Source organism: Uloborus diversus, chromosome 2 (genome assembly GCF_026930045.1).
Source record: "Uloborus diversus isolate 005 chromosome 2, Udiv.v.3.1, whole genome shotgun sequence".
NCBI lineage: Eukaryota > Metazoa > Arthropoda > Arachnida > Araneae > Uloboridae > Uloborus > Uloborus diversus.
Genome location: NC_072732.1, coordinates 12,646,220 through 12,673,342, shown reverse-complemented (window position 1 = coordinate 12,673,342; position 27,123 = coordinate 12,646,220). Strand labels below are relative to the sequence as shown.

The window sequence follows — 27,123 nt, the reverse complement described above, 5'->3', positions numbered from 1 at the left end:
GACCGAAGATTAAAAAACAAAAATATTTTAGCGTGGCTTAAATTTTTGACAGTATTCACCAAATAAAAAGAAGCTACTTAAAATGTTATAGAAAAGGATGAAATTGCACTGTTCTGGAGGACTTACAATAAATACGATCATTACAGTGTGTGAGAGTATGATAACAGACAATAAATACGATCATTACAGTGTGTGAGAGTATGATAACAGACAATAAATACGATCATTACAGTGTGTGAGAGTATGATAACAGACAATAAATACGATCATTACAGTGTGTGAGAGTATGATAACGGACATTTTTCTTAATGTCTTCTGATGAGCTAATTTATCAATCTTTTTTGTTCAATTCTCTTACGGTGTCTGTGTGTGTATCAGGATCCCCCCCCCCCCAAAAAAAAATCGAAAGTTGATTTTTCAAGTCGCACACTCCCTTATATTTTATTCTTTTACATCCAAAAAAAAAAAAAAATCTTTTACCTTGAACAACGGAAGCAAGTGCCGATTATGTCTGAAAGTGTGAATCAGTACTTGTGTAATGCTAGACCAAATTGAAATAAAATGCTTTTTCAGAAACTCAAAATTTTTGTTGATGTTTTATCAACATTGCTCATATACCCACATATGCACCACAAAAACATTTATTCAAATTAAAAACCATTTAGATATCCCACACGTGCCTAACATTTATAATTTTCTTCAAAAAATTAAGTTTTTGATACATATTTTCAGAAATGTAAGATTTTACGAAATTATCAAGCTGAAAAATATAAACAGTAAAGTAGAAAAGTAGGTAATTAGCGTTAAATAGAAATGTTTGTTTTCCTGCATTTTTTAAGTCTCCCACATAGTACTCAAAGATCTGTTTTTTTTCCAGGTTGAGTTAAATTTTTCATTTAAAATATATTACTTTTTATTATTCGTTTGTAATTGTTGATCTGTAAATGTGTTCGTTATTAATTTTTGAACTTGATATTCTATTTAAATTTATATGTAATTTTTTAAAAGATTACTGAAAGAAAAAATCAATTTTATAAATAAAATTATAAATTTTAGGTCAAGTGTGGCACATCTAAATGTTTTTTAATTTGAATAAATGTTCTTGCGGTACATGTGGGGTGTTGGGTACAAGGGCAACGTTTCCCAACAGAAATTTCAAGTTTCTAAAAAACTTTTTTTTTTCTTTTCTTTTTTTTTTTTTTTTGCGATTTGGCCTAGCATACAAGTACTGTTTTACACTTTCAGGTGCAAGTCGGCACGAGTTGCCTTTGTGCAAATTATATGAAACTTGTTTTCACGATTGTTTTGACACAAGATGAAAAATACAAATTGTATATCACTTGAAAAATTGACTTTCATTTTTTGAGGGACAACCTATTGTGTATGCTTTTTATTTGCTTATTTTTCGGAAAGTAGCGAAGTAGCGACTACATTTCAAAAGTAGTTTGTAGTTACTACATCTTGAAAAAAGTAGTTGCAGCTGTAGTTAACTGCATTTGTAACAATATATGTAACAATATATATACATATATATATATATATATATATATATATATATATATATATATATATATATATATATATATATATATATATATATATATATATATATATATATATATATATATATATATATATCTTTTTTTTTTTTTGAGCAATTACGAATTTCTTATTGCTTTCACTTGACTGTTGATTGACGTCCGCGACCTGTCTGCGTCCTATGATTTTATTTTTGGACCACCTCCCTCGGCAGCACCGCTGTCGACCCCCTAGCCCCCCTCCCCCACTGCTGCTCCACCAGCGAGAACCGTCTTCGCCAGAAGCATTGTCCACCGGAATCCGCTCCTGCTGAGAGGCTGCGTCCATCTACACACACACGCCCCCTCCTCCCACACACAAGTGATTGCGATAAGCTTAATTTGAATTTAATATGTCAATTTTTTTTTAATTTAAGTATATTTTTATATTAGGGCGAGCTACTGAACGTCCCCGTCCTGTATCCAGTACAACACCCCGCTCAATTTCCACCAGAAATGCAGAAGTGTCTACTTCATCTGAGAAACCAGCCGTACATGAAATAATTGGTAAGTTGCCGTGTATTACATTGAACATAAAAGTAATTCATCTTGTACTTAACAAGTGTCCACAACATAAGATGGCTTTTTGAAAAGTTACATCGAGTTGACGGTATGAGATACGTCAGTTCAGTAAATTATGAAGAAATCTGCACCTTCTTCAATTTAAGTTAGTTTTTTTAATAATAGGTAGAGAAGAAGCATCTTCAACGAGTGTACTAGATGGTCATGGCCTATTTCGTACCCTCCAAGGAGCCCTTATTTGACTCCATGAGTCTTTTTCTGGATACACGTCGAGAATAATGTTAACAATGAGAAAATTTATGATGTAAATTGTTAAATTGTCTCACGGAAAGGATAATCATTCGTGTGGCAAGCGAATCTTTAGATGTGCTGGTCGTAAAGTGTGAAGGACAATAATTACCTTCCAGATGTGTATCTCCACTAGTTGGTCACACGTTGAAACCAACAAAACATATAAAATCTTGATAAACTAACTTTTACGTACATAAGTGTAAGAAAATTAAGTTTAATAAAAGAATTAATTTTTTATTACAGTCATTGTAACTAAAAAGAAATATTGGAATATAAGTATGTGATATATGATTACAGCATGTTAATTTACACTTGACATAAAGAAATATGGCAATATTGGAAATACTAACGAGTTCCAAAGCATTGGTTTCTCCTGGTTTATGATCCATTTTATGAGAGGTTATTAGACCATAGACTGAGCTCAACAAATTAAGTTATTTATGTTGGAACCCAACTCCGAAATCGGACAATCTCTGCAAAAAAAAAAATAAATAAATAAATAAATAAATAAAATGCTCACATCACGAATGGATCACTAGCAGAAACACCAAGTCCAAATCGGTGAATTATTTCAGAGTTATAGCACTTGAATATGATCAATTTGAGATTCATCAAATCAGTAGTAATCAAAGTCCTGTTTCACATTTGCCGTATGGCAGAAAAACCTTCACATGGATAAATAAAGAAGATAAATGTCTGAAAACGATATTTTTTAGCCCTAAATATTTGATTAAATAAAATAAATCATTTTAGTTAGCGAAACTGTGATGGCACTTTGAGTTACATTTGCTTCCAGAAGGTACGCACTTACATTTTTTACTGTCGCATTCTCCAAAGCACTTACATCTTTTACTGTCGCATTCTCCAAAATCTTGCGAGCTTCCTAATTCCAGGGCAACAATGGTTCGAGTGAGTGCAAAAAATTTGAAACATCTTTTTTAAATACAAAAATGTCTTCAGTAGGTTGAAATTCGTTCTGGGTTCGAGGGCAACTTCTTTAACCCCTTCAGTCGGAATTATGAAATAAGGGATTTACCATAGTACACTGTGTACTATGGTAAAGGGTATCTTATAAACAAAATTTTGAGGTTCTAGGAGAAAAATTAAAAGAGTTATGGCACGTCCAATACTCGGGACTTATATTTTTGAAATCAATATTTCATATACAAAAACGATAAAATACCGAACAAACTTCATTATAAAATGTTCTACAAACAATTATAAAACATAATAAAAGCGTTTGAAACGATTAATTAAAGATTATATATTTTTTTAAACAATCAGGACCTCGCTTTTCAGATGAAAATCCATGGTTGGAAAATGAGCCACTCTCTATCTCTCAATCCTCATGTGTCAGTGTTGTCAATCCCAAATCGAAAAATTATTTTACAGATTATAATAAGTAGAATGTAAAGAGTCAACAACAAAAAAAAATTTAACTAATTAAATCAATTATTAAATGATTAGCAGCTGTTTAAAGTGTATGTCCGGTATACCGGACACCAAGTCTGAAGGGATTAATATTCCGGATTTCGTGCCGAGTTTGTGCACAGACCATAGTCGTTAACTTCCATTATCACCGCTATCCCATTCTTGGGCGCTTTTCTTCTGTCAAGTTCTGGGATGCGTAATACAACGTTCTGATCGGCACTTATTAGGGTGGAGGAGAGGGGGATTTCGCTTCACTGACTTTTATCTGGTATTTTTATCCACGTGAAGGTGTTTTGCCTGTTTTCTAAGTGTAAAATCGGACTTGGATCACTACTGATTTTTTGCATCGTGAGTTGATCACATTCAAGTCCTCCAGACTACGAAATAATTCGCCATTTCGGACTTTGCGCTGTTGTGAGTGATCCAATGGCGATGTGACATTTTTCTCCGAAATTGTCCGATTTCGGAGTTTTCCAACATACATAACATTGCAATTTCTAGTTTTAAAGTGCAAACATATCAATTAGAAATTTATTAACAATCATATACTACTGAAGTTCAAATGGGCTCTCGGACCGGCCACAATTTTTCTCCAATCGTGCACAGAATGATGTCCTTTGGCTGAAGCACTGTTCTATTTTTAGACTTTTGTTTGGTAAACTAAGCAATTAAAGAATACAAATGCAAATCAAATTTTCTTAATCATTCTTTCGATGAAACTGAAATACTGTCACATTTATAATGCCTAATAAGAGAGTATGTAAGAAAACCAGATGCTGTTATTAATTGAGGCAGTGAGAAGAAAAGAGATATATAAGTGCTAAAGTTAAAAATTCCAAGATAACCTGTACAAATGATGGGAGAACCCCTCATCTTCATTGGTGCAAGGGAAAGTACCAGTGTGCCGTGCTAAGCACAAAAGTCGTATCTGCATTTTTTATCAAAATTGAGTTACGGTCGCCATGTCACATATTTTACCTAAATACAATGTTTTATGGTCATTTGTGAATAAGAAATTTTTAAAAAAAAAAAGTTGAAAAATTGCATTTTCATATGCAGGAACACAACTTCAAACGCCATTTTCTTATTTTGAACTCAAATGCTGATACCACTTTTGTCCTCAGCACGGCAGTATTAGCCTTTGTAGGGTCCGCTATATATCAAGATTTAGAACAAAAATTCCAATAATAGTCTACCTAGGATTTGAACTTCAAATGCATTTTTATCAAAAATATAAAAAAAGTCCACTTTCATCGCTTTACTTCTCAGTGCCACAATTGTGAGTACTTTGAAGATGTTGCACTATGTAGTTTGTTTCTGAGATCTTGAAGCACTATTGCAATGAGAAATTTTGCGTATAGTTAACTATTTTAGGAATTACTTTATGAAGATATCGATGTAGATTAGCGACGATTGAAAGCAGCAGGCAATCCACTGACATAGCCCCGTTCAATCAATACAAGTAATGATTTTGTGATTTGATTTGATGAACTTCGGTGATCTTTGGATACTTTCTGACAGTAAAAGTTCAATTCAACACCTCAGAAACTGGTCCCTCATAGAAGACAAAACTATCCTATCAATCCTACGTAAAGTAAAGCTCATAGCCCTTCAGCATAAGGTCCACTTTCAATGGATCCCTTCCCATGTCGATATATACGGTAACGAGCTGGCCGATACTCTTGCCAAAGAGAGTCTTGCCCATCCAACACCTTTCACCTCGGAGCTCACCTATCTAGAACTGTTCTCCAAGCAAAAAGCCAATAATAAAGAAAAATGGTTAATACCTCCATCTCACAATTGGTATAAAGGCTAAAGGCCAGGACAATATCTTGCCCTTCCCTGTGACAGGCAGACTAACACCCTTCTGTCTCACCTCGCCAGTGGACATCTGAAAAGTCTCACTTTCTCTGGAAGCGCCAAGAGGTTCCCCATCTGCCCTAAATGCCAACAAGACCAGGCATCACCACAGCATATCTTGAGCTGCCTGGGATTGGACTGGAACGACATATTCGACAGTCCACTGCTAGTGTCAGATTTCATAAGGGTCAATGGCTTTATTGATTTGGTCTGACTCCGTCAGACCAAAGGGAGATTAAAAACAACAACATGATTTTGTGTTACCAAACGAAACTTTCTTACTAGCTAAAGTGCCTTAAATCCAAAGGAAGTAGCTTCCTCTTGGGCATTGCTTCCCTCGTCCCAAATTCAGTAGGTTATGGTTTCTATAAGCAGGCATGATTATTTTGTAGGTGAAGTCATACAGAAAGTTAGTCGTTCATAAAACCCTCCCTCAATTTGCTGGTCTGATGCGCCACCGCGACATAAGTGGCTTTTAAATTTTTTTAGACTCAAAAATTCCTTGGAACAACAGATTTTTTGAGATGTGACACAACTTCGAACACCTTTTAAAACTAACTTTTAAGGCAGGTCAAATGTAGGTATTTTATGTCAAGAGAATTGTAGAAATGTGTTATACTTTTAACAAAGATTTAGCATAGAAAATACAATATATCTCGTCCTCTTGGTTTCATATACCGCTGCGTCATCTCTTGAAAATACGATGTGTTTGCGCATTTTATTCAAACTGTCAGAATATGGATTTTTTGATACTTTATTCATTATTCTTTGCATTTTTTATTGATAAACAGTAATCAACTAGTGAGGGGTAATGTTCCTATGTTTATATTTATTTTAACTTTTACACTCAATAAAACGTTTTTTATTTATTTTTTTACCAAATACTAATGAAGAAATAACACTAGGTGTTAATAAATCGAAATGGAGCTTGAGAAGTTGGTTTCTAAGTAGAAGAAAAAATGGAACGACCAGCAACAAGTGGGGACACGAATTACATAGAACGGCAACGGCCCTTTACTTATCGAACTCAGCCTTTTTCGCTCCAGGAAACCTCACCGGTCAAGAGATGGCCTACGAACTCACTATCCAATTGCTCTCTAAGTTCTCTGAGTAAGTAAAGATACCTCCTTTTCATTATATGTCAAAAGTAACGATGTTTTTTTATGTAGAAAGTCCGTTAGATATAAGTTAAATGGTTAAGATAGTATGCCTTCAGAGGCTCTAGATGTGATTCCCAGCAAAAAAAAAAAGCTTTTAAGCTTACTCTCCCGTAAAAGTAATTTATAAGAAGTTTCGTTCAGAGGTAAACGAGCATATTTTGCTGAGTAACAAAGGTTTTCTAGCAACCACTAAAGCCTAATGTATGTGTCTGAAATTGTCGATTGTGCTCTCCTCATCTAGTCTTTTGAACACCAAAAAAGACCGAATAGTCAAAAATCATCAAGATAGGATAGAAAACACGAAACTGGATGAGAAAATTGATGTCAACTTCGTGATAACTCCTCGGATTTTTTCCAAATCCATAATTATAACCCATGAACTCTCTCCTAAGTATAACCGGTATAAATTCCTCTTAACTAAATTTACAGCTTTAGTTAAGAAACTATCGGTTTATAGAAAATGTTATAAAATCTCAGGTTCCTACATATTTTCTAGTATTCAGCAGTTTTTTTTATTATTATTATTATTTATAGAAGTGCTGAATTTCACTTAATAAGTCAAATGACATTTCCTGTTAAGACTATTTGTAAAATTATTTTTCACCAATTAAAATAAGCATTGATAAAGTGACCGCTTCCTTTACTTTTTATAAACTTAATAATTAAGTACGTCAAAACGTGCTAAACACATTGAGATGTGCTGATCATTCGTATCATGAATGATAGAAAATTTCTTATTTTCAGGCACCTTTCAACCACTGGCAACCCTGATTAATAATTCACGCGAAAGAGGTAGAAATTCTTACTTTCACTTTTTATTTACAACTTTTACTCTTCATCTATGGCAACAATTTTAGGAAACTCGATGAGGGCAAGTCAAGTCTAGTGGGATCTTAGACTATTATTCGAAGGGGCCCACGAAATACTATTATTCGAAGGGGGCCCACGAAAAACTAGTGTTCAAAGGGGGGGGCACAAGCCAAAAACGGTTGTGAAACCATGATGTAATAAACAATCTTTAAAAGAAATTTTTGAAAAACTTGAAACTGATTGATTAAAGAGAAATAACACCATACTAAATTGCAGAATTTTTTTTAATGCCTTTTCAGGAACGAAACATTGTCTTCTGAAGATTTATCTTTGTACATCAACGCATTGCTAGTCACTTGCATCGATCCCAGAGATTTCCATGGACATAACCTGGTATCTGACTTGCGGAAGAGAGTGGAAGGAGAGAAGTACACGAATCCAATTGAAATCATCGCTCTTTGCAATGCCGGAGATACCATGACTGCCAAAGATGTGGAAAGAATCTCGACCGCTTATAATTCTCAACACCGACCCTTCTGGATAGGTAAATATTGCATTTGGTATCCGATGGTATCACAGATAGCACAGCCGATAGACCGACGCTATCATACGGAGCAGTGTCCATTAGAACGTCTACAATTGATCCATTATCCCGCGCAGCATCGGTTGGATTTTTTCCGAATTCGAGCAAGCTGGATTGTGACACACTGGAGGCGTAAGATATTCGCGGATGAATTCAGATGCAGTACCAATGTACTACGCACAAGCGCGTTGAAGCGGCCAGGCCAGCGGCCGGATCCATCGATTGTTTTTGAGAGTCATATTATGGTGATTACATAACGTGTGACAGTGGGGGAGGGATGTTTGGTGTTGAAAGGTTGTATAAAGCAGAGATTCAGACAGCTGAACGTAAACAAATACGTTTAATACGAAACATGGGGACACATATACAGCAAGACATAGAGAAAAGTAGTGAAGACTTGATAAACAAGACTGTGGCTCTTTATATAGATTAGAGGGCAGATCTTCGGCATCCAATGATGTTTCTCAAATAGCAATAAGCTTTCTCCAAAGTCCGATGGTGGATTAAAGAAGAGATTTCGCGAACTCCGTGGAAAGCTGCAAATGTATCTTCCAATAAGAAATAAGCACAGTTCTTTCTTTTAAACCAATAGCGAAGTCGATTACATGCAACATTTTGTTTGGACACACGATTACATTTAGTCCTCGGTCAAGACAATGCACCACCTCACTATAGACTCTAGTGCGGTGATGGGCAATGACGGTTCACAGTTAGGTGAACGAAATTTTAAAGCCGGTTGTACTGCCATTGATATCAAGTCTCCCAAGTGTCATTTATCAGCTAAACAACAGCTACATACTGTACGACTCCATCAACAGTGTCTTCAAAGACTTTCGAGGCCACCAGGTCTATCGGCAATCGAATACTTTTGAGTCATGCTTAGAAGGCATTATTAGAGGGTAATTTAGACCGCCAAATTGTGACAAGAAGATTTTTATATGCATAAGAAACCTCGAAAAAAACTTGATATGGTGCCTGACGCTATTATTTACGGTCATCGTAATTTAAAAGCATTTTATTCCGATTCAAATAATGCATCAAATGAATATTAGGACTCGAACGATGCATCGGCCTGGCCGATGCATCGGCGCCGATGGTTCAACAATTTAGCCATCGGCATCGGCATCGGCGGCAGGAAACATCGGCCCATCGGCCTTAAAAAACATCGAAAAGCCGATGGAACTGGCCGATGTTTTCGAAAAAAAAAAAAGACCTTTGCTGATTTACTTTTTAACACGAAGTAAAGGGAGTTACTGCTTTTATATAAAATTATTTACTTAAATTTCAGTATGAATTTCTATTTTATTTACCCCTGAAAGAGTTTTTAATACTGCATTCAGGTACCAAACAAGTTAATTATTGCGTTGCTTCTTGCGGCTGGATGTACGTATATATCTCTCATAAGTCATAACTCAAAAATGGTAAGCTGTTGAAGGTTAAATTTTCGCATGTGGGATGTGAGTACGTTCCTGTTGTGCACTTCCCTTTTTGTTTTCGATCGGGTGTTCTAAAATGCATATTTGCTCATTTTTTGTGGCTATTATTTACTTCTTTCAATGCAAAACTAATATAGCGTATGAGACTTACGATGATTTGGTGATATATTGTCGAAATAGAGGCTGTGGAAACAAATATGAGATGGCGAAACCGGTTTTTGTGTCATTTTGTTAGATTCCAGTTGAATTGGAGGTAATTTTTAAATTTCCGATATTTGTAATATGAATCACAGTAATACAGTCTTTTCTGTATCGCTTCGGCGGAGTTACAAGTTTAAGGTGTCGAAATACATTTTGGGGTCCTATTTCTCTATCACGGAAGTTGTAAAACATTTATCATATTCACTTTTGTAACTCCTACGGTGCCCCTGCGGTTATGGGGCCTCTCGCACAATGGGGTGGTTTCCTTCAGTCAAAAATACTACTTTTAGTCATTGAAATGGATAGAATGCGCAAATAAATAAATAAATAAAATAAAATAAAATAAATGGACCCAGAAAATACGTTCATTTTCCCAGCAGTTTTTTTTTCAATTAATTTTTTTAAATGTTCGATTTTTCAAACAAGGTTTTGATGATGTCACTAATGATGTACTTTGGCGCATCTTTCTACCACGTTTCCACGTTATGATAATCAAGAAGCGAATTAAATATTGCGCTCTACGCTTGCTATCAACCATATCGTTGCCAATACACGTGAGTAAAGATGTGAATTAAATATTTTGCACTGTGAATGGCAACACAGAAAGGCATTTCATCATTTGTGATGTCACCGGCAGAAGCCGTAAGCAATGAAAGACCTCCGATTTAAGTATTAAAAAAAAAAAAAAACTTAAACTAATCATTTAAAAAATGGTCAGATTCTATGTTTTTAAGCATGCTCTTTCAGAAAAAAATACTTTTAAAATTTTGGAAACAGCCCCTTTGCAACATTAACTATATTTTAAATCCGCCACTGCACATCAAAGCAAATTCGGATGCAAGTTTTAAAAGGGTTTTTCTGCTCAATGTTTATGACTATTTTGAACTCAATTTTGTACGGCTATTTTTTTTATTTCCGAGAACACTTGCGTGCCCCCCCCCCCCCCTTCCCCTCCCCGTATTTCTGAAATTAAACTCTACTTGTACTTCCGAGTTGTTTAAAACCAACACCATTCATAAAATTAGAGATTTTTTTTTTCAAACTTTTATCTATTGTTTAGGAAGAATTTAGAGCATTGATGTAATAAATTGATTAAAGACATTTTGAATGGTGACATAATTCGGAAATCAAAGGGACTTTTGAATTTTTTCTTCGGAAGTGCTGCAGTAGACTCAGAAACTCTTCTGAGGCGTTGGTGGTAGCGATTCTGTACTAAAAAAAATGAGGCCGAAGTTGGGGGCGAAGTTTAATGTTGTGAGTTACTCCAAAATCAGAAGGTGACCCCTCGCGCCTCCCTCGTCCTTTCAAGCATTTCTTAAATATTTAGCGATTATTTATTTTGCTCAAGAAATATCATTTTGCGTATTTCTCATACTTGTTTCACCTATATTTCGTAATGCGCCATCTTTTTTGCATCATTTATAGCGATCGATTGTTTTCTATTGTAAGTAACTACTTATTTTTATGTATGTTTATAAAATCAATGTGAACAAGTTATTTTCGTTTTCATCATTCTTAATAATATGTTATAGAAAAATATCATGGATTTTGTATTAAGCATTTTTTTAAACTTCCTAAAATTATCATTAAATTGAAAAAATTAATTTGAACGTGTTTGTAGTGCTTCATAAAAGATTAAACAATCAAATTGTTCAATATTATGAGTGCAAACATCAGATCAAGTAGTATATGTATTCAGTTATTATTAACTTGGAGTAAATATCGAGTTTGATTATTGTAGCTGCGTTTTAAGAACCTCATTCTTTTCATGGCTATTTCTTTTTTGAGCAAAATTTATGTCACTGTTTTAACTTTTATGAAAAATGCAAAATTTTCTATACATAAATTTTAAATAAGTATAAAAATAGTCCTAGTATGATTTAATATTGTAGTTTATCTGTTACCTTTTTTGTTCAATTTTAATGACTAAAAAATGTCTACGTGCAATCTTTCCACTTTAATTGCGTAATTTGTTGACAGTTTCATATCTTTATTCTTAAATTATTATTTTTTTTTTGGAGTGATTAAACAACATAATTTAAAGTTTTTTAACTATGTATAGTGTGCCTAAAGCCATACATTATTACAATGTTACTGAAATCTTAGTTATATGTTCAAAAAACAAATCAATTGGTTATTAAAGAGTGTCTTTGTTTTTTCTTCCTTTCTATCTTTTTTTTTTTTTTTTTTTGGTTGTTGTTCATTCTCTATTATCATACAACAGTCAAAAAAGGAGAAGCATAACTACACCATATACAGATTGTACGTAGTACGACCCAAAAGTTCGGGGATAAGCTGTATAAAACCTTACCCAGGATAGTTCACATTTCTTAAGCACATCGACCTTCGAACTGTCACCTTGAGAGACTATGTACTTCTTCCAGTGTTCATATAACTTTTGGAAACACTTCTGGAAGCCATTTTTCGCACCCTTCTGTGATGCAGCTTTATCTTCTACTGACGGAAGAAAGCGGCGTCCATGCAAAAAAAATTTTTTTTTTTTTGCTGTAAACAGGTAAAAGTCACACGGAGCGACATCCGACGAAACATTATGTTATTTGTTTGTCATATCAGGGTATTGACCAATCAAACCGTGCATCCTCAATTTGAAAGTCGCCTTCTTCCTTACGATGAAGTTAAAGCAACAGCGCAAGAGGCGTTACAGGAGGTTGCGAAAAATGGCTGCCAGGAGTGCTTCTAAGAGCTATACGAACGTTGGCAGAAGTACATAGTAGTTCAAGGTGACTATTTTGTAGACAGATGTGTTTCGGTAATGTTAATTATTCAGGGTAAGGTTTCGTACAGCTTGTCCTCGAACTTTTAGATCATACTACGTACGTTTGAGTTTTCAACTTACTATTTCATAACGTTTTTGAGTGACGCAAGTTTACGCGCATGAAGACGTCACAAGAGAGCTTGCGATAATTAACTGAGGAGGTGTTCAAAATGGATATTTCGATCATGTATATGTTCTTAGGTACATATGCATGTAGAGATGTGCCGAAAAAACGTGTGAAGTTTAAATTGGGTAATCGTAAAATAGAAATTTAGGTCGAAATCTGATTTTTTTTTTGTGATTTCAATTCCTTATTCGTAGAAAATAAGTTAAGTGAAATGAATAAATGATCCTTTAAATCCCTGACAATCTTATCAATTTATTTGAGTTAGATTTTTTTGAGCAATCACGATTGCTTATTGTTCTCATTTGACTGTTCTTGACGTTACGCTGATTTTACTCCCCCCCCCCCGCCTCGCTCTGCAACACTCCCGCCCACCGTCCTCCGCAGGCACGGCTCCTCCGGTCCTGAAGCAATGTCCCCCGAAATCCCCTTCTCCTGGTCGGTGGCGTCCATGTCCTACACACGCTCATACACACACACGCCTATGTGCATACACAAGTCTATGCACACACAAGCATGCACATGCACAAGCACCTACACACACAGAGAGACATACACACCTACGTGTATGCACAGGTCTACGCACACACACGCCTACACATACATGCGCGCCTACACACACACAAACAACTATGCACACGTAACCGCCCAGGAGAAGGGCAAGTTTGGGGGGACAGGAGCAGTTTCTAGAAACAATAACTCCAATGAGTAGGGTCTCGTGACTGCAAAAACATAATTTGAATTTAAAATATCAGAATTCAAATTAATTTTTTGTTATTTTTTTTTTTTTTTTGCCATCGGCCAACGGCATCGGCCATCGGCAATCGGCCATTTGGAGGAAAACTATCGACCATCTTTGAACAATCGGCCAACAATCGGCATCTTCCCATCGGCCAAAAAATGCCATCGGTCGAGCCCTAATGAATATCAGACTTGAACTGCGAAATGTTCAATTATACTTAATATTGCATTGCCAAAAATGTTGGAGGAAGAAGTACACAGATACGTTTGGATTTAATAAAGCAGTTGTATTTGCAGTTTTACATGATGATATTTACAGAGACACGCTGCATGCTGGCGAGTGCATCAAGCGAGAGTAACCACAACACAGCAGGAACGTTGCCAAACCACAAAAGCATAACTTCGCAAGAGCGACTTGTTGCCATTCAACTAACTTCGTACAATTGTTAAATTAAACTTACAGTTAAGTAATAAAAAAGATAAAAATATTTTTAAACAGTGTGATAGGCATTAATTTAACATAAAATAAAAAATAGAGAGTCCAAAACCTAGAATAACGCGTTAAAAACTCCACTTATTCATTCATATAAAAAATCAATATTATTGACAGTATATTTCAAAATTTTGATGTAGATATCCAAGCTCTCTCTGCCCTGGCCATGGTGTGTCTTTCTCGACAGCCTACCCTTACCGTGGACCAAAGGAATCTGCGCGATATGGTTTCAGAACTAAAAAAGCGGCAGCACTTAAATGGAACAGTTGAGAACTTGAAAACTACCGCTGTCGTACTACAAGTAAGTTAAATTTCCTTTCATGTGAATTTTAGACTTTGAGTAGTTGTGATGATCATGTTTTCCGGCATGAAATCTTTACGATTATGTCTACGTGTCGGGAAAGGTGAAGGTCTCCTAAAGGAGCTGCCAAATATTTTAGCAGATGGGCAGTAGCATAAATATGAATAAACCACAAGAAAGACCAACAAGGGACATGCGATTTGTCTATCAGCTCCTCCATAAATAGACGCTGCGCCAGAAATGTTTCAGAGTTGCAGTCCTAAAAGCTCAAATGTAGGCCATCTTCGATGACATTAAGTGAAGGATTGGGACTCAGAAATCTCTCCGGAGATTTTTCGATTTTTTGACTTATCGAAACATCTTTGCTGATGATAGAAAGAAGAGGTGTTTGGGGACTTTCCACCCGATATTTTTCGAAATTGAAGTTGTAAAAACGTTATAGAACACCATCTCGGACAACGTTAGATTAAGTGATCGGGTTCAAGAACTTTGCTGCCTTATTTTTCGAAAATGAAGTTTCAAAAGCGCAATTTGAGATGACTTTCAATGATGTTAGGAAGAGGGAATTCGAAAGACCCCTCCGAAAATATTTTCGAAGCAAACGTTCCGAAAACGCAATATTTTATTACCTTTGTTGATGCAAAATGAAAATAATACGTTCGGGAAATTTTCTCTCCTTCCTCATAGGCTACATAGAAAAATTTCGTTCAGTGCTGTGAGAGTATCCGCCGTCCACCATACATGTGTAAATCAGGTGTGTCTCCTTACAAAATTGCTGGATCTGGCTTTGCATATAAGTTATTAGATTAAAAGTATACTATCACAATCGGTATTAAAAAATTGGCATGTTCCTTTACTGATTTTATTCGGTCGTAGTGTTACAAGCACTATGCTCTAAAGGAAACGAAGTGCTCTTTATTTTCGCAGTAAACAGCAGTTTATGACTCGGCATCATTTACGCATATTAGTTTATTCCTCACAGCTACTGTGTGACCATCGATTACATGGAAAGGCTAATATCCGGTTTATAGGCGGAAATGGGCGAATCTATTAGTTTATAGGGATGTTAGTTGGTTTCTTTCAGATGTGCACTTTTGCCTCTCTATTATTAAGTCTTAGTTCTGTAAAACTAAAAATTTGCTCACAACAACATTTTTTAAATCTAAAGTATATTCGATCTATATTCTCACGGCAAAAATTACATGATTTATTTATTCACAGCAAAGTTTTGAGCTAACCATTTTGCTTTTACGTTCCTGAACGAAATGAAAATATTTTCTTTTCTTTTTGTTGTTCCCATGGTAACTATTTTTATTTTCAGTTATTTTATTTTAGAGAATATAATAAATGAATGAGGCACATGTGACATTATAAAACGCGTGCATCAAACCCCATCGTTATTTTCCATTCTCCCCTTCTAGGTTCATTCAGATGGAATAGTTTTTACTTGGCAGATTGCCAAATTACATACAATCCGCGGTCAAACATTACAGACACTTTTAGTGCGTTATTATAGAGAGCACTTCTTAAAAAAAAATTTAGGACAACAATAAACAGATTCATCGTTCAAAACTGGGATAGCTGCAAACATATTACTGTGTTTTCTCCCATAAAGTACAATTAATAACGTCTGCCGAAACTAATGAATAATATACTTAAATAAACGTTAATGTGTGTACTATATGACTTTCTTAAAGGCCCCTTTAACAATCGATTTTGACATTTCTTCTTCTCTAATAACACAAAAAATACTTTTGAATTCAACTCTTCAAACAACCATAAATGATATTTGAAAGAGTGGCATCATGAAATACATTTTTTTCGAAAATTTTTCGCTTATTGATGCCAACGTTAACATTGCAAAAGCGTATTGTTCGAAAACTATGGTATTTTTTCAGCCCAGTGCATAATGGAGCCATTCATCATTAATGATGGTATGAGGTGCCTCCGGACTTCTTTAAATGTTGGAGAGCATTGTGATAGAGGCTTAAAAGAGAAAGAGAAGGAGAGCTTTTTTTATTGAATGTTTAAAAATATTACAAATAATCTAACCTAACTCGAGCAGTAAAATCTCTACATAGTATAAAACGAAGTCCCCAAAAAGCGCCTGTGTGTTTGAACTCGCAAAACTCGAGAATTACCCGGTCGATTGCGGTGAAATTTTCAGTTTGTTCCTTTAAGTCCTGAAAAGGTTTGCGGACCAGTTCGAATAAAGTTCGATGAATAGTTCTTTTTTTATTCCAATTTAGGCCCAATTTTCACATACATTCTCAAACATGGGGGTGAAAAATTACTTGCACATATTACTATTACATATCGTTAGAAAGGGTAGAATTTTCCGCGTTCTACGCAATTGGTATCAATGCTCTAACTTTATTACGGCGGGAGTTATTTCCGATTTTAGCTCGAATTTTTTTAGGCTTAGCTGAAATTTAGGCTCTACTTTCTTCATTAAATAAATTCATAAAAAGTGAAGGAATTATTCCACAGCTTTCTTTTTGACGCCATTGGAAAAAGCGACCTTTTTTACTCCAGATCTAACTCGACCTGTGGTCGAAAAAATAAGCTTTTATTAAGCTATATAAGGAAAAAAAGTTACAAGTCTTTTTTTAAATCAAGTTTAAGAAATCTCGATTCCATTCAAATTGTGAACAATTTTCTTTCGCATTTTATTTCCTTAAACTTATTTTATTTTGTGTTTCCATGATTACGCATTTTAAATCCATCTTTCTGGATTTAATTTCTTAAAAGTATATTAATATCTGTCGTCATTGCTTGGAAGGGAAATCATGATGTTTTTTTAATTTATTTTTTACGCCTGATTGTTGAATATACGCCACTTGACACAATTTTTATTTTCAAGGTAGACCGGGCATAGCCGGGCAACGCAGCTAGTACTTAAATATAAGATTCCTCAACAAACTACAACCCAAATTTAAAATAATACAAATATTCACACTTTTTGGAAAAAAGTTTATTCTAACCAAATATAAGTGCAAATAAGGTAATTAAATAAACGTGCCACCTTTCTTAGACCTTAAAGTGTGCATTTCATTTCAAATATACTCAATTAAAAATAATCTTAGACAGAAGAATCCAAAAGTTTATAGTGATGAAGGTTTACATTATGTCAAAAAATTGGAATATTCCAATTAAAGGGGGTAAAACAGTTTCATAAGAAAAAATATCAATACTAGAATGCGTCATTTTTTTGCTGGATTCAATGCTTTAATCTTTTCTCACACGGATTCTACCACCCTTTTCCATTAATCGTTTCTGACACTGTTTCCACATCCTCTTTAATGCGGCAACGAGCTCAATTTTGTTTATGGGCACCAGGTCTTGAACTGCTTTTTTTTAGATTTGACGGTACGACAAATTATTGATCATATTGATATTAGTAGAGTTGCTTGACCAGTTTAATACAGAAAATCCTCCTTGTGTTTAAAACCTTCGAGTTGATTTAGAGATGTGACACAGAGTAGAATCTTGCTAAAAGATAAAATGTGTCACTGCTGCGCCTCAGATGAAGTGTCGTGCAGTATTATTGATAAACATCGGAAGTCACACATTGCTTTATTTTAAGATACATACAATGCAAACAATACATTGTTTTATTTTTAGATACCTCATGCTCCCACAAACCAAAAAGGATGTGTCAAATTGGAGAGGACGTCTTACACAAGATTTCTCATTCACTTATCTTTTTAAACGTCAAACCGGAACACCTTTTTTTTGCTCACGGATATTTCAAAAAATGATTCATCACTGAATATAATACTTTTCCAACCTTATTGCCTCTGTATGAGCTTCTCTTTGCACCAGGAGAGTCGTGCACGTTTCTGCTTCTTGTTGATCTTTGGTCTTACTTCGTAGATCCGCAATTAAAACTGCATTTTATACAACCATCCTAGTGTAGTTAGCGTGGACAAGATAACTATACATTCTTTTCAACACTTATGGACGTAAGAAGCATTTTTCAACGATTATTTTGGACGATTTACTTTAGTTTGGGTTCATCTCTGCCAGGTGTTGCAATTTTCAACCTCGTCTACTTTGGTTGCGTTTAAGTTGGGCAGTCCTTCTACATTCCTTTAAAACCTTACATACCATAGATTGTAAAACGTTCATTTGAATTGAGTTGGATAGTTTTTTTCTAACTTTAAGAAATGATACAATACGTAACTTCGTTCTTTTCCCTCTATTTATCACCTTGACGACTCCTTTTGAGCGATAAAAGGCTTTTAAAAGAGCGTAAAATTATTCGGGCGCCAAGCTCCATACTTGTGACAAACTATAGGGTAACAGGTATGCAAATACTTTCGCTACTTTTTAAAATTCACATGGAATTAATAAATTATTCTAATCTTTTTGACCAATACAAAAGATCTATCTATTTTTCCAATGTGTTAATGATCCATAAATTGTTAAAATACTATCTGAGAAGTTGTTTAAATTGACTTACCCATTCATGAACAACGATTTTTAGTCTTTTTAATTTGCATGCGTTCATTTTTCCTAACTCAATAACAAGTTTTGTTCAAACAGTTATGATATTCTATTATTTTGAATTTGGGTTGCAGTTGTTGAAGTGCAACCTGTGCTTATTTTAAAACCCGGCTGTAAAAGGCAGGGCAATGGAGTCGGAGTCGAACTAATTTTGGGTTAAAGGAGTCGCAGTCGTTAGAAAATAGGCCGACTTCTTTTTAGCCTACTTTCCGAAAGAAGACGGAAGAGAGCATAAAAGAAGGCTTAATGCAGCTTGAAAATATTACAAAAAAACAAAAAAAAAAGTCAAAAATTAAAAAAAAAAAAAAAAAAAATTAAATAAATACCGAAAAAGTAAAAATTGGAAAGTAGGGTATTGAGATGGGGAAAAATGTCTGTCGGTCTGTCTGTCGGTCCGACTGTCTGTCGGTCAGTCTGTCTGTCCCCCCTAATAACTTTTGAGTGAACAGTCCGATTCGAACAATTTTTTTTTTTTGCTCGAAAGATCTCGGCGAGGACACCTCATTATTATATTTCATTTTTTGATTTGAACTATTTTTTCTTAAATTTTGAACAGTTCAAAAAACCAACATTAGCGCCTATAGCGAAATTCAAGGCCATAAGTTTGTATATAAAATATCTTTTTGATTTGAACGATTTTCCGTTCAATTTTGAACAGTTAAAATCCCTTAACATTAGCGCCTACGGGGAAACTGAAAGTCATTGCAGATTCCGTACTTGAAGGCGGATTTACTTCAAACAAATTTTGTTGGAAATAGCTCTTTACGACAAACTCGAGACTCCGACTCCAAGAATAGAGGGGTACCTGACTCCGGGGGGGGACTCCGACTCCTGTGCCCGATAATTAATCGGACTCCGACTTCTCGACTTCGACTCTGACTTCGTAGATAAAAATTTATTCACGGAGGACAAATGACTGACTCCGATTCTTGGATATTCGACTTCGACTCCTTTATCTCAAAACGAGATTGACTCCGACTCCACAGCTATGGTTTTAACTGTGAAATAATTATTGTTAATATGACTTGCTTTTATTTTCACGCTAAAGTATTAATTAGGTATTCAGTTTTCGGCGGATAGACTCGAAGTCATTTATGTTTCTACATAAAGATATGCGCAGACGATTTTTTTTTACAGTGAAAATTATTTCTTTAAGTTGACATTTTATTGTTTTTATTTATTTTGGTAAGTGCATTAATTCATTTAAAAAATTATTTTTAGCAACAGCTGAAAAAGAAACGATTTTTTTTTTTTTTTTTTTTTTGATATGATGCATTTATTTTAATGAGCTTATTAATTTTAATTATTCTTTTTTCGTTTTGAAGTGTTAAAGTTTTTTTACTTTCTTCTATATCTAATATATAGAAGAAAGTATTGGATTCGTGCAAATTTTCGAATTTCGAATTTTGACGGATTCGAACGTTTTGAGGTGTGCTGAGTCCATTTCGACTATTTTTGGAAAATGTCTGTCTGTCTCTGTGTGTGTATGTATGTGTGTGTGTGTGTGTCACGTCTGTGTGTGACCAGTTTTTTGTGGCCGCTCTACAGCAAAATCTACCGCATGAAATCGAACGAAAATTGGTACACATATGTGCCCCTATGTGAACTTGTGCCCATTGGTTTTTGGAGCGAATTCCTCCAAGGGGGGTGGAGCAATGGGACGTTTATCGAGTTACGCGTGCTTGCTATTCCTCAGGAAGTAACTGGCGGAATCAAACAAAATTTGGTCCATATGTTGGTATTAACAGGAACAGGTGCTGATTCAATTTTGGAGTCAATAACTCAAACGGGGGTTGAGCTATAGAACGTGTTTTGTCGTAAATTGTGACTGCTGTATCTCAAGAAATAATGAACGGAATGAAGGAAAAATTTATCGGCAAGTAGCCCTTAGTGGGTATAAGAACTAATTTTATTTTTGTGTCAACAGCTAAAAAGGGGGTAGCGCAATCACCCGATCTTTTTTTTCCATTTTGAGTGCCCTATCTCCAGAAGTAATGCTACGTTCTTGTTGAAATTTGGAATATATGTGAATCCATATGTAAACAGGCTTTGGTTCAATTTTGACGCCGATCGCTCCAAGAGGTGTTGATTTTTTTTTTTTTTTTTTTTTTTTTTTTTTTTTTGCGAATAAAAATATTTTTATTAATGCAACAATAAGAAAGATAAATCGTAATAGATTGTCGTCTGCGTATTTCTCGTGATTTTAATTGTATGGAAATGATAGGAAATATTATCTCAATGATTTAAAATTTTTAACTGTTGCCATCTTATGTTTGTTAACAAATAAAATATTTGTAATTAATTCTAGCAAGGCTTTTAAAATAACTTTCAATTTTCGCTCTTTGCTTTGCTTTTGCAATAATTCAGACATTGGGATAGTCGTTAAGTTTTTGCATGTGTAATTTTGTTTTTGTTGGGAATATTGCTTCCTCGTCAAGCATGGGGAGGGATCAGAAAAAAAAAAGAAAAATGTAGAAGAAAGTTTCGTAATGGCCACAACATACTAGTTTTTTTATGGAAAAAAGTGTATTAGCTGCCTTGTTTAAAAGGTGCTGCTATTTTATTTGTTCGTTTATTTATTTATTTTTTTTAACGCATCTAATTTTTTAGATGAATAAAGAATATTTTATTCCTAGAAATCAGCTTAAAATATTTAAAAAATATGTTTGAAACAATTTGCGATTTTAGCTATTCTTAAGAATATTGATCAGGTAATAGAAAGTAGTATGCGTATACGGGAAAGTAGGCTCGTTTAGTTCTAGACGGAACTTCTTGTTTTAATTTAATATTCACTAACTCTCCTTGCCTTTTTTTATGACCTGAGTACCTATCAGTTCGATTAATTGTTTATAACTGTCATTGGCAACCAGCTGCCTTATTGTCGAACTTTCTGAAATAGACTGCCTACTCCGTTCCCTAGTTTGCTTGCTGTTTAACTTTCTTTGACTATTAGCAACTGTCAGCACAATCTTTTTTTTTTTTTTGAGCAATCACGATTGCTTATTGCTTTCATTTGACTGTTTTGGCGTCCTATCATTTTATTTTCCCACCAGCAGCACCCTCTACAACATCACCGTCGACCGGCTCCTCACGATGCTGCTCCTATAGCGAAAGCCGTCTCCACGTTGCGTCCATATCCTACACTTACACGCATACATAAACGCACGTACACACAAACGCATACACACACATACATACGCCTACACACATACACAAACACATACACACACAAACACATACACACACTCAGACACATACACACACACCTACACACAACTACCCACACACTCATGCCTGCACACAAACATAAACACACATGCCTACACACACATACACATACCCCCTACACACATAAACATACACGCCTATATACACACACACTCGTGATTGCGAAAAACATAATTTGAATTCAAGAGGTCAAAATTCAAATTATTTTTTTTTAACCTAACGTTTTCTAAGCAATCACTTTCAAATTTACTTCGATCGCAGTTATAAAATAGTAAAAGGAATGTATCCCTTGAGCAAGTTGAGGCCCGTAGTTCAGAAGGAAACTTCTGAACTTCTGAGGGTGTTCGAGAAATTCAAATAAGTGTTGGTGCGAAAGCGCGAATCGAAAAGATCCAATAAAATCTATATGTTTTTTAATCTGAAGACTAAATCTATGAGCTTGGTTCTCACTAAAAGTACGAAATAAAATAATAATGTAATTTTTTCGGTTACAACGCTCGGTTGCAGTTAATCTTAAAATCTTCATATTAAGGTTTAAAGCAGCGAACAAAATTAAAATAAAAAATTGAGCGCAGAAGAAATACAGGTAGTAAAATCTATTCGTACAAAAAAGTATGTCGCCGCATTTTGTGTAAAATTTGCTCCAGACATATATGTGCCCTATAATCGTTGAAATATTGTAGATGAAATGTAATTTAGGATTTGTTGGGGATATTTTTCAGAATGAAAGTATTTACATTTGTTATAAACTCTGAAACTAATGTGAGGTGTCACCCAATGTGGACTGGGAACCACCACATGTGTGTCAACCGTTGAGGACCGCCCACTCTCAAGAAAGGTTTTTTGACCTCGCAAAAAAGCTTTTTTTTCTCTCTCTCAAGTTATAGCTTTCACAAATTAAAAGCACACGAGTTGATCAACATCAACTTGTTGAACATTAAGGGGGGGGGGCAATTAATCCTTTTCCATTTTCTTTGAAAAATGGGGTTTTTAAGTAATCTCACTTTTAAAACTGCAACAATTGGAATAATTTTATTTTAAAATTGAATTTCTAACGTTGTATGCATCTAATAAAGGGTGTCCCAAAATTAACGCAAGATTTGAATTTGCCGCAATTTTTGCAATAAATAGTTGGCAACCCTGAAAAAAGAACAAAATGACAGCTGACAGTTTAGGGTAATCAAAAATGGAGCGTTATACGATACAATAACGCGCTTTCATTATTGAACAATTGTTTCAAAAATAATGAAAGTTGAGGCTGGTCAAGCAGTTACTGTTATTGGCGCTCGGTATCGCAACACGGTAATGCACGGGTGGTTGTGGGCTTGTTGACATAGACCTTTGAATTCAAATAACCCCATAAGAAGAAATTTAAAAATGTTAAATCACACGATCTAGTGTGCCAATTCTGATCACCGAAATGAGAGAGTACGCGACCAGGAAATGCCTTATGCAGTCATTGAAATGTTTCACTCTCTCTGGCTGTATGGTACAATAACACCCCATTTTTACTAACCCTAAACTCTCAACTGTCAAATTGTTCTTTTTTCATGGCTGCCAACAATTTATGGGAAAAATGGTGGCAAATTCAAATCTTGCGTTAATTTTGGGACACCCTTTATTTACAATAAAGTGCAACGCAAAAATTTCAGAAAAAGAAATTAATATTTCAATCTCTTCTTAGGAATTTTTCCCCTTCCCATGAAGGGGGAAATTAGAAAAATAATAATAAATAAATGGATAAATGAAACCAGAGTCGGATGTTTTAAAATTCAGGAGTCAGAGTCGGCCATTTTCTTTCCTACTCCGCAGCCCTGGTAAAAAGATTGAGTGGTGAAAGTTCAGTGTGTCTGGAAGCATATGTTGCTCTCGCCTGAATGTAACCAGTTTGGCGTACAGCATTACAGTCCACTTTGTGCAGATCAATTTTGTTAAATGTTTGTTTGATTTGCGTATTATCACAGCTCAATGAAAATAGCTCTGGCAAAGATAAATTCGCAAGGAGAATGAAAAGTAATGTATGGTCTGGCTCTGATAAGTTTACCTCCAATCGGTTGAGCATTAAACTATATCATTTGTTAAAACAGGGAAGAGAAGTTGCCGCTATCGGTTTTTGGCGTTGTGTTCATCAATTTCTTTTTTTCCAATCCAAACAAAAATGAGCTCTTCCAAGGCCAAAGAACTGCTTACCAAAGCCTGACTAAACGTTGAACGGACTTCGGCAATGAACGAGCCGACTTTTTAGCTAAAACCTCAGCAATGATTCTTACACATCCATTCGTCTATAAAATTCCTCTACCAAAATCTTCCCTCAAATATCTCCTCTGGCCTGAACTTTTTCAAAATTGGCAGGAAATCTGGGACACTGCAGAAACTGGTCGGAGAGTTCATGATTTCCTGCCAAAAGTAAAACTAAAACAACGCTGCAAACATCTAGTAGAAGTACAATTTCTCAGTGCACATGGACCATTTCCATCGTATCTATACACAGATTTAAGTTAATTAGCTCACCTTTATGTGTATGCAGTCAACCTGGAACCCCTGAACATTACATATTCAACTGTCCTCTGACCAGCTCTTTCCATTGCACTTACAATTCCAACTTTTCTTTCTCCAAAAATATTTCACACATTCTATCTCATCCAGTTTCACGCAAGAATATCCATAAAATAAAGTCGCTTCTTATATGTCAAGCAGATGACTTTAAATATCCAGCCTAAAAACTTTCAAAATTGCCGTTTACATTGTATTTACCAGCCATCCCAGTCTTATTTAGCTTCTTCACTTGTATATTAGTTCTTATTATTTAGTTCTTTTATTGTTTGTTATCTTATTATTGTTATTGGTTTTTGTAATTTTCAAAAATGTTCCAGCGAGTGTCGCTCGTGATCTGTTCTGTTCCCCCCAGTTACCACATCCGGTTAAACCCTCACCGAGCTTGGTACGTGGTGATTGGTGGGGTTTAAATAAAAATAAAATAAGCGTTGAATGGGATTCACCCAGTTTCCTTAGATGCTAAAATATTTGTTTCGGTCAGCAAAATGGATTCCCCAAGTTTTCGTATAAACCAGGACCTCAATAATTGCGTTTAAAGAAGCAATTAAAATATCCTTTCATATGACTCATGGTTATAAAAGTCGCACCTTGTAAGGTAAGTGTAATGTTTTCACAGAAAACTTTTATTAGAAATGTATACGGTAAACAGAAATTGTTTGAAGATCATAAAATATAAAACTATTTAGGATCGACATATGAAGCCAAATTCACTGACATATCTATAAATGCAACTTCACATTCAAAGTGAACTAAAAATACATGAAATACAGTCGGACCTCCATATATCGAAGTAGCAAATTGCCGGAAAAAAATTCGATACATAGAAATTTCGATATATGGAAACGATCTTATTTTATCATAAAAGTATCCTAAAACATTAAAATAAAAGCTAATTTTCGTGTATGAACCCCAATTTATTATTTATACGAGTATCGGATTAAATGAAAGTTAACCTTTTACCTGCCGATGTTCCCAAATGGGAACATTTTTTTGTGAATTTTTTTAATAACCTAATTATTTGTGTAGACTTGTCATATTTTCTGAAATGACACATAAACAGTATTAATTTATTTTAGGTGTTCTTAATTTTTAAAGTACGTTTAACCTTTATCTTAAAATTAAAGTCAAATTTACTGAATTTCTGAACTTAGAATTTGTCTAAGTTTTTCTGTCTCTGCTTTTAAAGAAAAAGATGTAAGAAATATTTTATTGACGTTATTTAGTGGCCAGACGACATATATTTTATTATGTATTATATGTTTATTATACAACTTAACAAAATATTTCCAATTATTATTTCTTGTGAGTTATTTCCATAAGAACCGACACGTTCCCATTTGGGAACATCGGCGTTTAGAGTATAGTATTTGAAGGGGATTTTCGTCAATCGCGGAATTTGAGTGTGATTCCTCTTTATTTAAAATATTTTGTTGTGGAAGATCTGTTTTGTGTTGAATACGCGTGTTCGGTTCTTTCATTCACGAACATATATTTTTTATCAATCAGCTTGCTCTTCACACCATTATTCTATTGTAAATATGACCTTCACACCCGCCTTCATGCATTCTCTCTATTATAAGTAAATCGCGTTTTCGGGGTTGGAATTCTTGTTTTCTACCCTACTCACTTTCTAAGAATTGTATGTGTTTCACACTTTTAAAATGTATCTCGTGACTGACGGGTAGATAAAGATATTTTTATGAACTTTTATGCCTTTTATTTTTTTACTTATAAAGCCTTTTATGAACTTTGACCAATCTCATTTCATCATTTCATTTCATTACTCGGCTCACGTGCGTTCTGTTTCTTTTAGCGAGTCTCATACGTACCAACGATTTTGTTTTTAGACTCAGAATAATGTAGTTTTAATCTATTTAGTGTTTTTGAACTATCATTCCGTATAAACAGCAATCTAGAGATGCCTCGCAAGTTTTTAACGTTAGAAGCTGCGTTAGGTTATTTCCACAGCTTATCCGAGAGCGAACTTGATGACGAACACGAGCATGATCTTTGAATTTTGCTACCTGATAAACACGCGAGTCTGAGTGATGAAGAACACATAAACGATGAAGCCTTAAATGAAGTTTATCCTAAAGATGTCTGCGGCCATGTTGACTTGATGCTTAGCGATGAAGATACAGGTTCAAATAGTTCAGATGATCAGCTTCACAATTCAGGATATCAAAAGGGAAACACAACCTCATGCTCGACTCCAAAAGCAAAGAAGCGGAAACAAGAACCCTATCCCAGTTGGAAAAAATATGCTAAGTTTGAAGAAAATCTTCCGGGGAAAAAACTCGAAAAATTGACTGAAAAATTCCCCAAGCTTCAAGCAATGGATCTTCTGCAGGTATTTTTTAAAATACTTCTTCTGGATTATATGCAACATCTAGCTGATATCATATTAACTCTCAGTGAAGGTGTCAAGCAGACCTGAACCTAAATCACACCTTCCTGTTCTGAATAGAAAAACAGATAATCATTATATTGTCCCCTTCACTCAGAGACGTTTTACGGTTTGTGA

At 34.9% G+C, this 27,123-nt stretch overlaps 1 protein-coding gene across 1 annotated transcript in view; it reads left to right on the top strand.

The window, feature by feature from the left end:
• The window catches only part of LOC129216867 (uncharacterized protein CG3556-like), a 68,492-nt gene that overhangs the window by 28,120 nt on the left and 13,249 nt on the right, over positions 1 to 27,123 (top strand). Inside the window, exon 6 of the mRNA XM_054851081.1 lies at positions 14,146 to 14,306. Within this exon, the coding sequence (XP_054707056.1) occupies positions 14,146 to 14,306 (161 nt within the window). The remainder of the gene's footprint in view (positions 1 to 14,145; positions 14,307 to 27,123) is intronic.